The 20,431-nt window shown below is 40.8% G+C and overlaps 1 protein-coding gene across 1 annotated transcript; it reads left to right on the forward strand.

The window, feature by feature from the left end:
• The first annotated feature begins 342 nt into the window (after positions 1 to 342).
• On the forward strand, positions 343 to 5,630 carry LOC117495254 (C2 calcium-dependent domain-containing protein 4C). The gene is made up of 2 exons (XM_034146404.1): positions 343 to 422; positions 1,375 to 5,630. Exon 2 carries the CDS (start codon positions 1,427 to 1,429, stop codon positions 2,666 to 2,668), a length of 1,242 nt encoding a protein of 413 aa, XP_034002295.1. The 5' UTR covers positions 343 to 422; positions 1,375 to 1,426; the 3' UTR covers positions 2,669 to 5,630.
• The last annotated feature ends 14,801 nt before the right edge of the window (positions 5,631 to 20,431 follow it).

A 20,431-nucleotide genomic window follows, 5' to 3' on the forward strand; every position in this document is an offset into this window, starting at 1 on the left:
CATCATTAACACTTAATAATAAGACACCAGAAAGGAATACAATAAATAACCATAATGGAATAACAGATTCATAAAAACCATGCATGAAAGAGATACAGAATAGTCTAATATAAGTAACTCTAAATGTACTTCAGTAAATCTTTTTCCCAGGTTCACTTTGTGACTGGATCTGTGGCTGCAGGTTAAACATGTAACCTGTTAGGTTCCTCTGATATGTAACCAGTGTGTTTTTTTCCACTTCTCCTGGATGGAGCGCAGTTTGATCTCATTGGTCAGCTGCAGCCTGAGCCGGATATAAAGCCCGGAGCTCCGCAGCAGAGACCGACTGAAGGCGCAGAGCAGCGCCGCGCAGCGCACAGCTTACCGTGGAGAAAACACCTGTTGCCACGGAGCGAGTGGACTAAGACGAGTTAGTGTCTTCTGTGAGTATTTTATTGACACATTTCTGCAGACAGGAGCAGTGAGTTGGATCAGATTACTCAGAGACACGGGGTGTTAGAGGTTTTGGAAAACGGAGTGTTGCGTAATTGGAGGAAGATGCTCCGGCACCTGTTGAATTTAATATCCGTCTGTAACTTTTATTGAACGTTTTCTCCAACTTTTATGATTAAAACTGATATATCAATATGATATAAAGAAGGGGGAATATACTCTGTGGCTAGTTAATAAATATAAATGTGATTTCATTATTTCGAATCGACCATAAAGTAATTTCTTCTGATGCATTTTTTCTCTCCATCTCATATTGTTTAAGTATAACAGAAAGCCTGGCATGACGTTGAATTGTCTTAGTTTTAAGAATAAAATGCATGCAAAAGAACAAGGTACCATCATTATTTAATGTTTAACAATCATGATAATGAAGAATGATATTTACAAATATCAAGATTTAAAAATAGGAAAGAACCTTTTTTGTTTTGTATTAATCTATTCCAAGACTGGCTCTATATTCACTCTAACAATCAATAAAGCCACTCTGCCGTCTAAAATCAATTACGACTGTTTTTATATTCAGTTAATATTGTAAAACAGTTGCATTCTGGTTGGTTTTCTATCATTTGTCTCTTAAAAGTCTTCACAACGCTGCCTGTATCTGTTAGATCCCTTAAATGTAATAAGCTGAGTAAATCAGATCATCAAAGAGCCTTTTTGAAGATTCAGTTTCACAGCATCTGGAGTCAATAGCGTTTCAAGTTCAGTTTGCTGCAGCTGCAATATTTCCTGTTTATTCTGTCTTAATCCCTCAAATACTTTCATCATATCGTGCATTATCGTCAGAGCTGCAACACCTTTATTTTGATCCGTCTGCTTCCTGTGGATTAACCCTCTGATCCTCTACTCCCTCCCTCGCTCCTTTGTGTGTTATAATTGCAGACTCACCTGACTGCTCTCCACACACCCACACCTCCCACAGTCCGGTGGGACCATGTGGGTTCTGGATAAGATCCGCGGCTCGGTGGAGACCAGCGTGCTGCGTCAGGGCGATAACGCAGATAGGAAAGGCGTCCCCTACAGCAACGTCCTCACCCCGGACCAGATCCCGGACTTCTTCATTCCTCCGAAGCTGGTCAGCGGCGCCCCGGAGCCAGAGATTCTTCAAGTGAAACCCAAAGAGACTCTTCAACCTTCAGCAGCGTTGGAGCAGAGTAACGGCGGCGGCAGGAAGATCAGCAGCCCGAGGAGTCCCCGCCTGGTGGCCAAGATCGCCGGCGACACCAAGAACCTGCTGCGAGCCGCGAACCGTCACATCATCCAGATCGAGAGCGCGGACGATGTTGGCGACACCAACGCAGACCCTCAGTCGCAAACCGCCATGTCCCTGCCTTACGTTCCCAAGACTCAAACACCGTACGGTTTCGCAACGTTGAAGGAAAGCCCTCACACTCGCCGTAAAGAGTCGCTTTTCCACTGCGAGCTCAGCAGCCCCATCTCCTCCCCGAACACCCAGAGGAGGACCCACGGGAGGAGCAGCGATGCGGGGAACCATCTCAACCCCGCCGACTGCAACAGCTCCCACATGAACCCGTACCGGTACTTCAGCGGAGGCGAGAGCGACACCTGCTCCTCCGCAGAGTCCTCGCCCTTCAGCTCTCCGTTGCTTTCCCGCTCGGCCTCGCTGCTCAAGATCTTCACGCAGGAGACCCAGGCCAAAGTCGTGAAGGTCAAGCGGACGTTCGCTCGCCACAGCTCCCTCTCCACTGATGAGTGCAGCTCGGCAGAACCAAGCCCCAACATCCAGCGGCGGCTCCACGGTCCGTCCTTCGGTGGGGCTGGGCTGTCGGACCACCATCGGGAACACACCGTCAACCTGCACAAAGGTGGGACGATGAGGATCAGCGCCAACTACGACGCCAGCACCTCCCGCCTGCTGATCCGCGTTCTGGCCGCGGAGAGTCTCTACGACAAGCACTTTGACATCAAGAGCATCAACTGCTGCGTGTCCGTGTACCTGAACCCGGGAAAGATGCAGAAGCAGAGGAGCAACATCATCAAGAACAGCCGCAACCCGGTGTTCAACGAGGACTTCTTCTTTGACTCCATCAGCGCCGTGCAGGTGAAGAAGCTGTCGGTGAAGTTCAAGGTGGTGAACAAAGGCACGAGTCTGAAGAGGGACAACCTGCTGGGGGAGCGAGAGGTGCTCCTGACCAAGCTGCTCTCCGGGGTGTAAAGCACCTGGAGGTCAGAGGGGGGGGGACACACGGATTGAACGATAAATTAGATGTCTGCACTGGTTTCTACTCATACTACTGTTTTTATTCCACTATATGTAAACAGAGTGGACTTTACGATGAAGAAGGAAGTATTGAAATAGAGACTTTCTTTTTACACCAGTCATCAAAGGAAACTCTTGATGTAAGGATTTATGGTGTTGGACGTTTCCCTGGTTCCTTCTGCTCATTAAACCCAGCCTGGCTCGACAGCAGCAGATGAATTTCACAGATGAAAGCATGTTTTTCTTCTTCTGGACAACCCTCTAGCCCACTCCCTTGACTGGTTCAAAGGTTGCACAACCCCTGTGCATCCATCGCTGTCCTGTGTTCCTCATGGTTTTTATCATTCTAATGGGACGTAAATCCACAGCAGCACAGGATGTGAAGCTTACACTATCTGCACGGCGTGTTCGGCACAAAGATGCTTTTGTGAATCAGAGCTTTGAAGTGGCACTACATCCTGATGTGCAAATGAACCTTTGATCCCAGTCCTCATGGCCCGCCTCCTGCATGGGTGGGCGTCAGACAAACAATAGACACATTTACATGCAGATCTGAAAAATGATTATAATGCAAAGCCCTAATTGCAACAATCTGTCAGTATAGATATTAACGGGAAGAAGAGTTCCAGGAAATGTCTGGGTTTTGCCTGTTATTTGACTAAAGCGTTAAAGTCAGTTGTTCTTACTTAAATGAATTGTGTGAATCCTTGAGGTGTAACTTACTTATAAGTTCAAATCCTGCATTGTTTACATCCTAGTTTGCTTTGAAGCGATCGTCTCCTTGACAGCATCTGTTGGTGCATTGATACGTTTTTCATTTAGCAGAACATTGAACAACCAATGATAGGATGAGGATTGCAAATTGAAAATAACAAATGCACCTACTACGTTTATTTTTCTTCAAACCTGCGCAGGATTGTTTTACCCGTTTTTTCTCCCAAGTTTTATTACAAGCTAAATACAAATAAAAGGTTGCTACCCGTGCAACATTCAAAGACTCGTTTACAAACTAGCTAATTTCAAATATTCTTACCGCCCTTTGTATTTTCTATAAAATGTAGGTTTTCAAAACTCATTGTCCAGAAATAAGTTCACACAGGCTGGAGGAATCTGGAGCTGAAAGGAAGAACATATGATAAACGTTCCCTCATTTCAATTTCAGTTTGGCTGATGAGATCTTTGGAGCCTTTTGAGGAACCTGTGAGCACGATCCACTGCAACCTGTCTCGAAGGCCTCATTCATTGTGGGCACCTTGATTAAATCTCGTGCAACCAGGCAACGAGCTCTCGCCTCGTCTTCACTCTGCATTCAGACCGGTTCCATAACGCCGTCTTATTCTGCACAGACTCACAGTCCAAGATGATTACTTTAGTTGCTTTCCTTTTTATCAGGCAGTCACGCAGCCTCAGTTAAATCTGCCTCTCCAATCATTTTCTCTAAAGCACTTCACATATTTCCAGTTGTTGGATAATTTTGATCTCAATGGGACAATAAATGTGCTGATTAAAAAGCTACACTTCTTGCTGTGTAATCAAATTAAACATGTCTGTCATGTAAAGCGAATTTAACAGTCGGCCATTTATGCAACCAGTGCCGCTGCCTTAGTCCCAGTATTGGCAGATACAGTACTTGTGTGCATGTAAATGTATTAAATGTCTCATATGAGAATAACAGAGCACTGTAGTAACAGTTGCATGGCACACATGTCACTGACATACTGGTGTTTGCATGAAATGCTCAAAGTTTTATGAAACCCTAAAGCCTTACGATGTATATGTGTGTGTGAGAATGAGAGAAAGTGTGTGTGTTTTGATTAGCATGACATTTTGTCCTATGTTTTCTATGTACGACATGTTTTGTAAAATGCTTTTGTTGGATTTGTACTGTATATATATCTACATAATGTACTAGTTTCTACGATTGTCAGCCAATTATGCACCAGCGAGTGAGCAGTGATGATGAGAGGCATTTTAATTACGCCTGTTTCAACTTTAATTACGCCCAAGGGGGAAGAGGTAGAAATGTCAAGAGTCAAATAAGGAAAACAAGGTAACGAGGCAGACAATATTGAGTGTTTTGACGTAAAAAGCAGCTCTTATGAGGATTATGAGAGCAGACAGAAAATAAATCAGAGACATCACAGAGATGCAAATTACTGAGGCGCCTCAAACACAAAGAGCCTTTCTCTCACCTGGTGATTGTAGCTCCCTTGTAGCACTGTTGTTGATATGCTCTCTCTATATATTCGTTATTTACAGTGAAACTGCTGGTCGGCTTTGTTTTGGTGTGAAAGTCAGTGATCTGTTGCCTGCTCGTACAGTTATAGCATGACTAACATACTTCAGTAGTGTCAGTGGTGACTTTCAGTGGATTCATATCGTGCAGTGGTGAGTCCAATGTGCTCTGATTCTAGATGAAGATTTACTGCTGACACAAATGTTTTTTACACCTGAAATATTGTTGATTCAAATTGAGTACTGTTTTGTATTATTGGAAACAATTGCTTATGTGGCTTATCATTTAATAAAATGGAAATGCAGAGGGGAAAACAATAAACAGTAATCTATTTACCTCTGCTTACATATCTGAAGTCATATTAGGAGGTTATATCAGCGTTACACCTTTTTAAGTTTAATGCGTTTCAATCACGATGAAGACTGGCAGATGGAAAAAAGGGGCCCTATTCTGCACATCAGGTTCATATCAGTATGTAGTGTCTTTACTGGGACATGTCTCCATGCTTTAATGTCTGAAACCAGAGCCCAGTCTGCTCGGAGTGGTTAGCTGGCATGCTCTGTTATGATTGGTCAACCACTTAGAGATGTCCCGCCACTTAGCTTATCACGTACAATGTGTTGGAGCGCTGGCCAATAGAAGTGTGGTTGTTACATAGTAATGTCACTATTTTACGGATGTAAACAAAGGAGTCCAATTGAGGCGTTTCAGGCAGGGGGGGGGGGGTGGTGTCGGAAACCCCCAAAAGCATTACATTTGACAACATGCCAGCATAGTTTTTCCTGTCAAAACATTGGATTTATTGAATTGGTTTGTTCACTTCTGATTGCTCTGTTGATAGATTTTAAGCTGAGCCGGAGGTTTACCGCATATATGTATAAATACATTGAATAATGTTAAGAGCAGATTACTCCTGATAAGCACACTTGACTGCTGCTGAGAAAACACACACATAAAAAACGAACGGTTTAAAAATGTAGGAGATGATTTTGATTCGTATTACTGTTGGGGAAAAAAGGTTTAGCCATTGGAAACAATGTTGTTGCAACCAAATCATAAGAAAAATGATCCTCTGTTTGAGTAGACATTTCATTTCTATTGTACTTTCTACAACAATGGCAGACAGCTAGCTAAGCTAACTCAGAATTACTGAAAATAACATGCCTACCTGCGCCTTTAAAGCTCATTAACAATGCATTATATTGGGTGAATTAATTAATACACACTAAATTATACCCTTGACACAATTGTGTTTTCAAGCCCCCTAAATGTTAAGACTAGTTACCATTGAATTTAATCTGAAATGCAATTCAAGATTTGAATTGCAGTTTAATTGTGTTACAATTCCAACATTACATATTTCTGTTGTTAAGTTTGAATAAAAGTCACATGTTTTTTGTTATCATTTTGACAAATAAGAAATAAATTGTTGATATTTGTATTAGAAACTAGTCAAAATTGCATTATGGATCATACTGTCAGTGGGCTTGAATACTAACAAGCCAAAAGCAATTGTTGATGCAATTAACGCTCCTGATTACATGTTCAAATCTTTGCTGGTGTTCTGATATTGTAAAATGTGGACGTGTTTGTCAAGCTTAAAACCAACAAAGCAATCAGGATTCTCCCTCTGAGAAACGTAATGGTAATGAACCAACAAACAGACACCATTATTCCCAGAGTCACGCTCATTGTGTGGTCAAAACAAGGTTGTTTATTTAAAATGTTGATCTTTGTTTGGCAACGGGGGAATTACAGGAATCACCTTTCCTGTCATCCTGCTGCTGGGAAATCAGCCCTTGTGTCTCTGCACTCAATAGCTGTTTAATTTAATAGGGGTGGAGAGACTTGACTGATGACATTTAAAATGAGAATTGAGTGCCGCTGTGTGTGAGAGTGATGGATGTTGCTTTTCATTGACGTTCACATTTCACGTTTAAAATATATTCTACATAGGCTCAAGTGTGAATGTCTTGGCAGGATCTCTCTGAAAAATGAAATGTGCCCGTCCTTTACTTGACACCGAAGTCTTTCATTTATTTCCAGACGTAGATGAAGATGTTGCTGCATGTTTTCTGTTGTGAGTCTGGATTGTGCAGCCAGATCCCTTTTTTTTACTGTGATGCTACAACCTCTGACTGTCTGCTTGTATACTGTGTTGTGGATGTGAAATACTTTAATTAAAGGAAAAGTTCTACAGCATCTCTGCTTATGTCGTTTTTTTATTCGAAGTGTCACGATTTCCAGTACTATCAATAATATGATATTCGAAAGATGGACTTTTATTAATCCCTCGTGGGGAAATTGTTTCTCTGCATTTGACCCATCCTAGTGTTAGGAGCAGTGTGCTGCCATTTTGAACGGCGCCCGGGGAGCAGTGTAGGGAGTGGTGCCTTGCTCAGGGACACCTTGGTAGCACTTGGTCTTGCCGGGACTTGGTGACCTTCCAGTTGCCAAGCCAACTCCCTATCGACTTCGCCACCACCGCCCTGAGATATATACTATGATATATGCTGTTTTGATCAGTAATATATTATTATATATATATCTTTCATTCAAGATGTGTTTATAAATGTGGCCCTTTTTTTAATTATAAGGATAAACCAAAGGATTACATGTTGATAAATGTGCTGCAGAAATGATCACACTTTTTGTGATGAATTCGAGTTGCATTGCTGTATTCGATAATAATGAAACAATAGATATGATGAAATGAAACCAGATGTATTGGTCCGTAATAACCTAAAAGCACCCTGTTTTCCAGTTGATGAAAGATGTGAAATCCTCCCTAAATTATATTTTAAAAGAACTGGTCAATTACAAAAATGCTTTGACACAAAGACAAGAAAAGGATGACATTTGTAACACATGGTAAATCAATCGTTAAGGATTGTAAAATGTGTGATGAAAGAAATATATTTATTTGCAGGATATTTTTCAAAAAGTCAGAACACATACATATTTTTCGAACAGAAAATACAATTTAACGTTATGGTAAACAATACTAATGAATGATCACACATAACTATCCAAAAACAATATATATTGAACACAAATAAAGGAAATGTAGTCATGCAGTCTTTTCATTGCATAAACAGTTTCTACCAACACTGTTCCAAATGTTAGTGCTAAAGATATCCTTAATATCATTTAGCTACATGCTGCACCCTTCAAAATCTTTAACTCAAGCCGTCTGTGGCTGTCACTCCTTTCAGCTCCTTTTCCAGCGTTTCCTGTCCTTTTACCAAAGACTGCAGGCAGTATAAATGCCACATAACGTAAGTGATCTTTGAAATAGCCCTTCCACAGAAATGATTGGGGGGTCTGAAGGAGCTATTTTGATAAAAATAACTCTTTGCTTTAAAAGCTTTTATTCAGCGGCAAGTACAGAGTCCCTGCAGTAAATATAGAACATATTCCAGTCCAGTTCGAAATGATTTTGAGTATGACATGACAAGAAAAAAACTGTCATGGTTTTTGGATTAATGTTGTTTTCATTTTCCACCTTTTTTATTTTGAGATGTTTTCCTCCTTGTGTCTTGTCTGATCGTACTTCCTGTGTTTGCCTTCCTGTCTTTAGTTTCCCTGGTGTGTCTGATTGTCTGATTGTGTTCACCTGTTGCCCTTGTGTTTCTGCCTCCCCTGCCCAGCTGTGTCTTGTCCTGTGATTACCCTTCTGTGTATTTACTCTTGTTTTCCCCTGTGCTCCATGTCTGTTCGTCGTCGTTTCATGTCCATGCTACCTGTCGTCTCTTCGTGTCCTTGTTCCCTGCCTCGCCTATGCTCGTCTATGCTTGTCACTGGGTGTTTCTCAATCTCGAGTAAAGCTGCTCCAGAGCCACTATTTCAAGCATCGAGTGCCGCCGAAGTACTGTTCCAATGTCCAGCATACTTGGAATCCTACCGAGCCCGGCGTACTTTGCTTGGAGAAATTTCGAGGCTGCACATGTGTAGACTCCGCGGTCTTAAAATCCCCACAATGCTTTGCGCACGGACCAATTTCCCCAAATCTGTGGTGGAAAATTTAAGGCGGGGCCTCTCATATGACGCACACCTGCACACTTGCTCGCCTGTTCCACTCTTCGTTTTCCGAATGCCAGGAAGTATTCTTGCCTCGCTTCTGAAGCAAGTGACTCGGAAGACATGTGCTACCAAGCAAGCATACTCGAGATTGAGAAACACCCCATGTCTCCTGCCTGTTCCCGTCTGTAAGTTTGTTCCTGTCTGTCGTGCTCCGCGGTTTTGTTTTTGTTAATTAGTTTCTTGTTTTTCCTGTCTTCGGCTTTTTTTTAATAAAGCTCGCTTTTTGTTACCAAACCTTTTTGTATTTTTAACTGCACTTGGGTCCTATTTTCCCCAAACCTGACAAAAACACTGTATATTTTTTTGGATTATATATATAAGTAATATCACCTTTTACATTCTTTCAAACAGATGTTATAAATAATATTCCTGTTCAAAAATACATCATTTGTAGGCCAAAAATGCCAAACAAAGTATTGAAAATATTGTTTCAATATGATCTTTTTTGTTGAAATTGGGAAATGACTTGGAGCATTGCAAAATTAAAAACATGCAGTTAAAACGATAAATGGTCGCCAAGAATAAAAACTAATTCAAACGGGTAAAAAGAAAATAAATCGACAAAACGAGATGTCTTTCTGGTGCAAATTAAGCGATTGAATTGCATCCACTAAAAGAAGCTAAATCCATTTCCCCCAAAGACTTAATGTGCTCTTCTTTAAGTGGTATATCACTGGCAGACTTTCCTAATGAAATCTCTGGAGGAGTTCACTTGTGTTGACAATTAGGTTTTATCCCAAGACAACAAACTAAAACTGACCTCAAATGACGCATAAGATTAGTTTCAATTACAATTTGGTCAGTATTAAGAGACTCAGTCGAAGATTATTTGTTGTTAACAGGTTGATCCTTTATTTGTTTAAATTAATTGTATACATCCATAAAAAATGTATCTACATTGCTTTAACTTGTGATAAGATAAAGTACAAGTTTGTCGTTTTAACGTGTTCGTTTTAACTGCAGAAAGTACACAGACATTTTGCACATGTGAGAGGATGAGATGCTTGTGACTGAAAGGATGGAAAAATGTAAAGGCCTTTTCGGTCCATCAAGTGAAGCACTGGGCATCCCGAGAAGAAACAGTCCAAGAACATTCGTCTTAAAGGGCCCATGTCATGGCCATTTCCACTGATCATAATTACATTGTTGAGGTATACTAAAATAGATTTATACTGTGCAATTTTCCAAACTCACATTGGTTTCGCATACAGCATCTCTGTCAAGCATGTGTATTCAGCAGTATTCACTTTCTCCACTAAACGACTCGTTGGAGCTCTTGCCCCCCCCTCCCTGTGAGCCTAGTGTGCTCCGATTGGTCAGCTCGGCCACTCGTTCTGATTAGTCAACCACCAGAGAGGCTGCGCCCATGTCAGTGCTTTTCCCGGCTGCTCTCAGCGTAACATCAGTCTTATCATGGCGTCGGTACAGCGGTATATTTTATATACATATATATTTTTAACTGTTGTTATAGAAGAGTGTGACGGCCTCAGGGCCTTTGTCTTACGGTGGGGTGGAGCTGAAGAGGGTAATCAGCGCGATCACGGACACCTCCGTAGCCGGTGCTATTAATCCCAGCGGCCCGGAGTCTCTCTCCAAAGCGGCTGCAGAAGGACGAACTGAGCGACCCTCTCCCCTCGACCACCTGTCTCTGCATTTACCACAATAAATGTGCCGTGGTTTTGTAAACTCGTGTATGTCTCCTTGTCTTTCCGTTGTGGCCTACGAGCTACTCTCATAACAAAGAGTAAGTTATTTTTACCCGTTATAAACTACTACTGTTTGATGAGAAATCAAATCATGGTTTGCTATATATGAATTCAGGGAAGAAAGGATAGGCCTACTAAGTATTTCCATTAAACTTTATTTTTAGAAATGTACAAAATGAACATAAATATACATATATACACGGTATATCATCCATTCCTCCTCCTCGCATCTTGCCTGCGCACAGTCGGTGCGGTGCCTTTTAGCACCCTCAGTAGTAGTAGAATCCCTTCCCCGTCATGGATTGTCCGCCAGGATCTGGCTGGACGAAATCAAATGCAAATCACAAAATATTAGAGAAACTTAGTTGTTTTAGATTCGTTAGTAGTAGTTGTGTAATGAACAGCTTGCCTGCTAATATGCTAACCTAGCTTTGTTTACCTTGGTAGCTAACACGATATGAACGTTAGCTTGCAGGAAAGGCAACTATAATGCAGTGTAATAAAACTACTATGAACAAAAGCTAGTGGTTCATATTAGGCTAGCAATAACGTGTTTATAATTGCAATCGTATACGGGTATTCTGCTACGTTCGGTCATACAATGTAACTTGCATGAATACATTGTTTTGCGCTAGCATACAGCTAGCCTCGTTAGCTACATGCAGTATATGTACGGTCACAATGTACGGTAAATCACAGTACAGTATACTGTATGAGTATTCCGTGTGTGTGACTGCAGACATTCTCCTGCCATGACAAACATGTAAGGCCATCTGCTGACATTGTAGTTGATATATTTAAACGCTAGCAACGTAGCATCACAAAAATGTTTTTCTGACCAAAACTAGCTCTAGCTCCGTGTGTTAGATCGCTACGCCAGCTATAATGTAATTACGTTTCGCGACTGACCGGCAAATCACCCGGAGTATACTGTCAATAGGTATTTTGTGTGTGAATGCAGACATTCTCCTGCTATGAGATACATGTATGCAAGGCCATCTGCTGATATTAGAGTTGATATATGGAAACTCTAGCAACTTAGTTAGCACAGTTAGCACTGTGTCAATGGCTTAGCAGTCCAACACAGTTTACACATTTAAACAGTCTTGTTTGATAAATACACAAATAACAATGCAAACTTACAGGTTGTATACCCAGATCTTCCCCTGCTCCAAACGGTCCAAACAAGCTGTGCATATCCGGCCTCAAACTGGGCAATGTTTTGGAAGCTTTCGTCTGTGAAATGCCGGTTCTTCGAACCTCTGGAGGAGGAACACGACGCTGCTGGTGTGGCCATAGCTCTTCGGGATTGGTCCATTTCGTTCCGGGTACCGCATGACATCAGGCGGTACCCGGAACTAAATGGAAGACTCAAATGGGCAGTGACGTATCTCCAACGAGGCGTTTTGGGGAGGTATTTTCTGTGTTAGAGTTTTACTCGCTACAGGGTGTACTTTGAGGGTTTTGACTCTGCACACCGTTTACATGCATAAAAACCTTCATAACACACAAGGGGACGGGTAATAACCGGAAAAGCATGACATGGGAGCTTTAATTCAAGCAACACTAAATGCAACTATCAGATATATGCATACATTTGGGTTTCCATCCCTTCCATTTCCCGGGAATTATTCAGTCATATTAATAATTATAAGGGAAAAAAACACCCTTCATTTAAATCCACATTAGAATGAACATAACATAAACGTTGCCTATAGCTTGAACTTCGCCATAGCAGTGAGGAATATGAAATACCAAGTACACCGCATGTGTTGTGTCTCGTTATGTTTAAGTATTATGTCTGTCATTCCAAGTCTAGTCAGGTTTTCATGTTATTTCACGTCATGTCTGTCTGTTTTTGTCATGTCTCGTTTTCCATTTCCTGTTTTATTTTGTACTTACCTCTTGTCTTATTTCAGGCCCTGTTACTTCCTCCCTTGTGTGTTTTCCCGCCATCGTCAGCGTCTGCCCCGCCCCTGATTGTTTCCACCTGTTCCCACTCACCTCATGTTTAAATAGTCCTGTCTTCCCCTGTCCCGTGTCAGTTCGTCTTTGTTTCACACGTATGGTCGTGCCAGGCCTCAGCAAAGAGAGGATCGTTTCCAGTCATGTCAGGTTTTGTTATTTTTGTAGACTTAAAGGGGACCTATCATGCAAAATGCACTTTTGTACGTCTTTTATACATGAATATGTGTCCCCGGTGTTCCAGGGAACTCACCAAGTGTCAGAAAACACAACCCTCTCTATTTTCCTCCATACCCAAATCTCTAAAAAAGGGGCTGCAACGGATCTGATAAAAACTGATCCAGATTTGAACACTGTCCTGACGTTAGGACGGTGGCGCTACGGCTATTGGGCCAACTCCACCAATCAGGAGGAGACAGCCACGGCCATTGCCGTTCGAAAGCGCTGGAGACGCTGTAGTACATATGCCAGGCCTGTAGATGGTGCTGTTCTCACAGAATCTGCCCTTGCAAAAACAGAGCAAAAACATGTCAAATTGAGCAAAATGAGGCATGGCTAAAATGCATGATCTGTTTGGTATTTAAAAAAAAAAAAAGTATAAATATGCCTTATATAGGTATGGTCCTACACTATATTATTCAAATATAGCATGATAGGTCCACTTTAAGTTATTCTTATGTTCTCTTTTTGTTACGCTTTGTTTTTTCCTCCTTGTGAGTGCCTTTTTGTTATTCCAGTACCTACTCTGTTAAGAGGGATTTTTTGTTCTTTGAAATTAAAAATACATTTTTGGTTACATTCAAGACTGTGTCTCTGGGTCGTGCATTTGGGTTCTCCAGTTTATGTTGAGGTCGTGACAGCATGTGATCTGTCTGCTGACAACAGCCTCATTAAGTGACATTTAATAATTTTCATTGATCAAATTAAAGTTGTTGTCATGCTGAGACTCAAAATGTCGCAATGATTGTTGAACGTCCGGCACATTCGATCACTGGTTTACAGAGCACCATTTCTGTTTGATCTTATTCTATTTCACATGCATTTCACTTATTCCTGCATTTTACCTGCACAATTATATCACATGCATAATCTTAAAAGGAGATTGGAGGTTTAGATTTTCTTTGCCAAAAACTACCACTAAATGTGTATCTGTCGTGCATATCACCATATAGCCCTTGAAATCTTGAAGTATTTCCTTACAAAGCTGGTGGCAGACATTGTATTATGACAGATGGTGATGCCTAAGTAGATGAATTTGGTGGGCCAAAAAGAAGTGGCATCAAAAGACTCATAAATATTAAAATTCTGCAGTGATACGTTTTTCAAGTTTGGTACATACTCAGGAAAATATGCTGTAAATGGGAAGTATTTTGGTTATGTATTGACCTGAATTTTTTAAAGGTCACCTATTATGCAAAATCCACGTTTTCATGTCTTTTCTACATCAACATGTGTCCCCTCTGTGTAAAGAGATTCTGAAAGTTTCAGGAAAAAAGATTCACTCACTTTTTGTCCTGATCCATTTATATAAAAACCTGTCTGAAAATGAGCTGATCAGATTTTGGCCACTTTATGATGTCATGATGTTTTGGCTTGTGTAACCATTAGCCAATCTCCAACCAAGGTAACCCCCCCCCCCACCTTATCACCTGAATCTCCTCCTAGAGCACCATTGTGTTCTTTTTAACCAAATATCTCTCAGAGGGGCGTGGGGAGGGGCTCCTTATTTTCATCTAAATTAACAGACAGAGAATCAGCGCTTTTGAAACAGGGCTGAAACAGAGGGGATTATGGGATGCTGCAATGATCTGTTTGGTGTTTGGAGCCAAACACTTCAGAGACATGTTTTGTATATATCTGACACCTATAATATATTGATGAAAAACAGTATAATAGGGGACCTTTAAATGAAGGGGAAACCCTCGGAAGGATATCATCTCCTCATCCTTGGCTGCTCTGCTTCTGTCTTTTCTGTCTATCTAATTACTCGATTCACCACAGTAATGTGACACACTCGCTCCCCCATAACCCCAAATCTTGTTAATGGCGTCTTCCCACTTAAAATCCCATATCTAACACAGTTGTGAGGGCTCCTGTCCTTCTTAACTGCTGGCAATCTTCTTAACATTAACAGCAAACACGGCGATATTACATGTAATCTCTGCCATGCTGTCTGTAATTAGCAGGGTAAAAGTAGTGCACCATCACCATTAGCTTCAGGAAGGAGTCAGTCTTTGAGATGCCTATTTGGAGAGGAAACGCGTAGGAGGAGACAGGAGCTGTTACACACCAGGGAAACACCACTAATAACTCCTGCCTATGTCACATTTGCTATTCCTACAAGCTTATTTGAATAACTTCAGGGCTGCAGCAATCAGCCTTATTATATTATGAATATTAGAGATGTATAAATGTGAAGAAAATAATCACGTCTGCAGTTTCCATCCGCGTTATGAAAGTTTTTGTGTCTTTCAGCTTATTGATTTGGTTTCAATTCCCACTTTTTCAGTTCCCACAAGTTTTGAATCACTCCCCATGCTTTTATCAACAAAAGCTGAGAAACAGCAGGGAGGAAAAAGTAAGCACTTTTTTATACATATTTTTCTCTTGACTTGGTGGCGACCAACCCAGAGCTAAAAGAAAAAAAGAATATTGTAGAAAGAAATACCATCCAATATACTCTGTGAGGCTGTAGAGCTTTGAGCTAAATAACCATACTAACATGATCACAAAAACAAAGCTATAAACAGGTGTAATCTTTAACATATTCACCGTCTTACCTTTTCGTGTAATCATACAAACAGTTTCTATAGCTTTTTACACAAATCAGAGCACAGTAGAGGTTAATGGGAGGGACATGGAAGTCATTTAATCTAAATGTTTTCCTTTCTTTAAAGGCATATAACGTAAACTTGACTGAAGTACCAGCCACGTTAGTTACATTAGTAGGGCTGTTTATATGTCCTGCAATTACTTTTGGGATGTAAATCAATCTTTTTTTATTCACAGTTCTCAGTAATAAGGGTGATATGATAGGGTTTCGGAAACAAGTGATTACAAATAAAGAGAAAGAGAAAGACAAAGTCAAAAGAAACTATAAACAGAAAGATCACAATCAATTCACAAAATATGACCATTTTAATTCACAATTGTAAGATGCATCACTTACATTAAATTAAAACTTTCCCTGAAAGGGAAAACATGTTAATTAGCTTTTAGTTTTTATTTTGGACAGGGTGGGAGTGTTTTTCTGTTTGAGCCAATGATCTGCACCCATTTGTGTCACATGTTGCAAATAGACACGCAATGCCCCCTGGGAAGTGACTGTTCAGATTGCGAGCTACTGTCTCATTAGCGTTAGCATTAGCCTGACCAGCTAGCTAGCGGTCAGTTATGCTCAGAAAAAGAGCAAAGAAATATAAAAGTTGAGTTTATTTAAGTCCCAATTATTCGTAAGGAGGACATTGTAGAAGGAGGATTGTAGAAGCAGTATAACCGACGTCAGAACCTCTTAAAACCTCCTGCGTTCATCTACAACTTCTCTTAATGAGAGGGTACAGTGTTCTTGTCTGTGGTTATAATTGTTACAGTCAAGTTCAGATGAAGAATAACTTTTTTAATTCACTCCGGCACTTTCACCTGGATACTGCTTCGGGAAACTTCGACTATCTACTAACAAGTAAGGTAGTTAATGTATTATACTGTACTGCTGTTGTGCTAACTGCTATCTGTATTATTGCTATGGAAACGCCTAACGGTTTACATGTGTGTTGAATATGGGCCGCAGTGCCATGTTGTTTACCCAGATGTGACGTCAGATTAGTTGTATTTTCTATAGTAGAAAGTATTTCTTAACCAAAAACATCACGTTATATTTGAAGAAGAAATAGCTATTGGCATTAGCAGCATGTTACTGACATTTCTGGTGTCTTACATTGAACAACAAAGTCAACGGCAGCAGCTATTTTATGTAATCTTGATGCTAATTTGCTAAACAATCTTTTAGCCTTTTTGTTCATGTGTTTTTCAATAAAAGCTGTAGCATGATATTGGCACAACTAACTATGTGTCTTATCTTAATTCTTGCCTTAAAGGTAGGGTGTAAGAATGAAGAAACCAGCTCGAGTGCGCTAGAATTTTGAAAGTACGCAGCCGAAAGAAATCTGCCCCTTCCTTCAGACTTCCTTACAGAGCCCCTCCTCCAACACACACGAACGCGCACATGACCAATGAGGGCACGAGATAAGTTTGTGCACGAGATGGAAGGCTGACAGGCAGGTAGGCCATCCAGTTATTTAAGCCGGGCCGGCTAAAATAATTGGTCGTGCTTTTTACAGCGCCACGGCTTCCACAGATGACATGTTTTTATGTATTTATTGCTATCGGGATGTTAAGAGCATTCCATGGAATATAACAAAAAGTGTTTCTGAAGTGAATTACCTACCCTACCTTTAATGATTATGATAATTAGTTAGTTTGTTTCAAGCCACCAAATTAATTAAACAAAGAAAATATCGAGAGAAGCTGTCATACCGTATTTGTGTCAATAATCTCATTGTTTTACCATTTTAATTTTAACAAGTTGTTTTAGCTGGTTTCATCATTGTTGTCATTGTTTTGCAATGTTGGATCAGATTTTTGGCCTTTTTAATATTCTGTTATTAATGTAGGTCTCGTGATTTCATCCTGTTTTTCTGGATGACAGGATATTCATGGCATGTAAACAGGCACAGACATGTATGATTATAAGAGAAATACTGGATTTCTATCCATGATTTACCTGCTTTCTACTCAAAACAAACAGATACAAACATTTATTCTGAACTAAATGTAACCAGGAATACAATTTTGTCATGCCATCCGCACTGTTAAACATGATTTACTGCTCTAAATGTAAACCTGACATCTTTCAAAAATCCCCCTTTATTAAAAACCCAAAAGGTTGGAAAGTTGGCAGCATGTCCGCATGTCCGCAAAGGTCTCATCTTGTGAGACAGACACCTGCTGGAAACCCTACACTCACTGATGAATTTATGAAGCTTTTGGATTTCCTGTGGTCATATGAGGTGACTTTTTGTCTCCTCAACCACCTTCACCATTTCATTCAACAATTGAGTTACCTCAATCAACCTTGCCTGCTATGACTGATCATTTCCACTATTTATTATCCAGGTTCCTGCTCAAGCAACAGGCTCATTCAGACCCTCTTTGTCTCCCCTTATTCCTCCCAATTCATCACACTCACAAAAACACTATTAGGTTTCCTCCTGTGCCAGCTGCACACGAGATGATGCCACTGTTTACAACGGCGCACTGTGGTGGCATGAAAATGTATTTCAATATCCTTCATCTGCCGTGCCGTTGTTCATTTCCATCCTCTTCCGGATGTCTCTCGCAGTTTGTAAATTGATTTATAATGCTGTCTCCTCCTGAGTGGGGTGGAGGATGGGAGGAAACACAGTGCATGCTGGGGGTTTAGGGGGGAGGGGTGTACAGGTTAGGTGTGTAACGTTGCTGCAGAAATGACAACCTATAGGGCAATTTCCATCGCTGGCTTCGTTGACTTGAGGGAGGAAAGGTTTAGGGATGTTATTGGCTTTAGGATTACTATGGCAACCACAGAGCAGTGTGGCTCACTGAGTGTGTGTGTGTGTGTGTGTGTGCGTGTGTGTGTGTGTGTGTGTGTGTGTGTGTGTCATTATTGCACTTGTGAAAAACTCTAAACTAATAGGCTGTTGTTATTGTGATTAGAGATTGACCTTAATCAGAGATTGTAAACGTTCTCAGTAACACAATGTGAAAGCAGTGCATTACAAGTGGCAGCCCTGTATTTAAAATGCTACTTAAATCAAGTATGCTTAAAATACTATCATATCTTACATTAATCAGATTGATTATACCGATGCCTCAATATAAATGCAGTATTTTTCTCTTTAAACTGAAACTAGTTTGAACTTCTTCAACCCTCTTCAGTGGTTTACAGAAAAATAAATAATGAGCTGTGAGATGATTTATGGAATAGAATAGAAGATAAATAATATTCTGCTACACAGATCTATTTATCTTATGGACTTCTCTTCACGAATTGTTATTATTTGAATACTTCTCTCTCTTTCGCCTTAAACCAACATTCGCCCATATCTCAGAACGTGTTTTAATGTATATACTTTTAACCTTGAAAGGTTGACAGTTGTTTAAACACCACCTCCAACTCCAACCCTAAACATATCTCTGTAACTCTGCAATTTAACACTGGTTTGTTTTGATGTTCCATATCTGCAGGTTCTGTGGTCCCTCTGTCAGAAATGACTCTTCACTTAACACTGATTGACCAATTATAGCTTAGCAACGGTAACTACACTGATAAAGAAATTGTAGGGACACAGCACATCCGCTGCATCAGTGTTTAGGGCGATGGTTCTCTCGTGCTCTTTGCTTTAAGAGTCCAGTTCAAGAACATTTAGCACATTATTTAGTATTGATTATCATTGTATTTAATTCAGATGTGGCTAATTTGCACTCCTTGTCAGAAAAATATATATGCATATGCTGTATAGGTTGACTTTGAAAGCAGTTTATAACCATCCTTACGTCCGCTTGTTGTTGGACGCCACCATCAATCATACATTGGCCTCGCCTGAAGCTATTCCCAATTTTCTCCAATGGGGGTGTCGTGGATCCGATTTCTAACACTCACAACATTAAAGAATAAAAGAGGAATCAATAAAACACAGACACAGAGATGGTTGAAGACACATTATATTACTGTACAGCAGTATAATGGAGCTTTTCCACTGCAGCACGTAACACGCTTTTCTTTGCTTTTCCACTAGGGGTAGTTCCGGCTCAGGGCCTTTTTTCTGGCCCTCCAAAATGGAGGTTCTTACCGGGCCAACAACCGGGCTGAATATGCTAAACTAGTGACGTAAACACTCTCGACTGCTGAATGGTCAGAGAGAATCGCTGGCAAGGGGGCTACAACTACAACAAGATGAACATATTTTACTGTGATTTAATTGTAATACACGTTTCAAAATGATGCCGAAGTAACAACATACTGATACCGGTCTGCAGACAAGACGGCAGGCGAAAAACCTTTTAAAATACGTGTTTTCTGAATGGAGATCGGGTCGATCAGGCTAAGCTAACGTTGTATATGCTCCGTCCACACTCACACCAACGGCCTACAGACATAAATAAATCAGCGACTGTATTCACCATGACGCAGACAGTCTGTGGTTTGTACTTGTTTAACTTTTGTCTACTTTCTGAACAGATATGAGGAGCCGTGAGCTCTGAGTGCTAACAGCTAACGGCTGATGTTTTGGTTTTGTGGTTGGCATTGAAGATGACGTCACGGCAGTTTTATGCAGCGTCGCTCCGCCCGCCGAACAGCCGATCGCCCCGCCTACCCTGCGTTACTATAGTAACTACCCCAGTTACTAAACTGTAATGGAAACGCAGCTTAAAGTGAGCCTGGCCTACCAAGGCCAAACTAAGCTGTGCTAAGCCGTGCTAGGTCCTGCAGTGGAAAAGCACCATAAGAGACACATTACCTTGCAACAAATGAATGATCGAGTAATGTCTCTAGAGTCTTAGAGAATCTCACAGCCTATATGCTCCTCTAAACGGCATACGTAGTTGACCTCTGACCTGACACAATATTGTATATCATTTTCTGTCCTCTTGGTCTTTAAATAATCCCAGGTTCAATTACACTTTTCTCTG

The sequence above is a fragment of the Trematomus bernacchii genome, unplaced genomic scaffold, assembly GCF_902827165.1.
Source record: "Trematomus bernacchii unplaced genomic scaffold, fTreBer1.1, whole genome shotgun sequence".
NCBI lineage: Eukaryota > Metazoa > Chordata > Actinopteri > Perciformes > Nototheniidae > Trematomus > Trematomus bernacchii.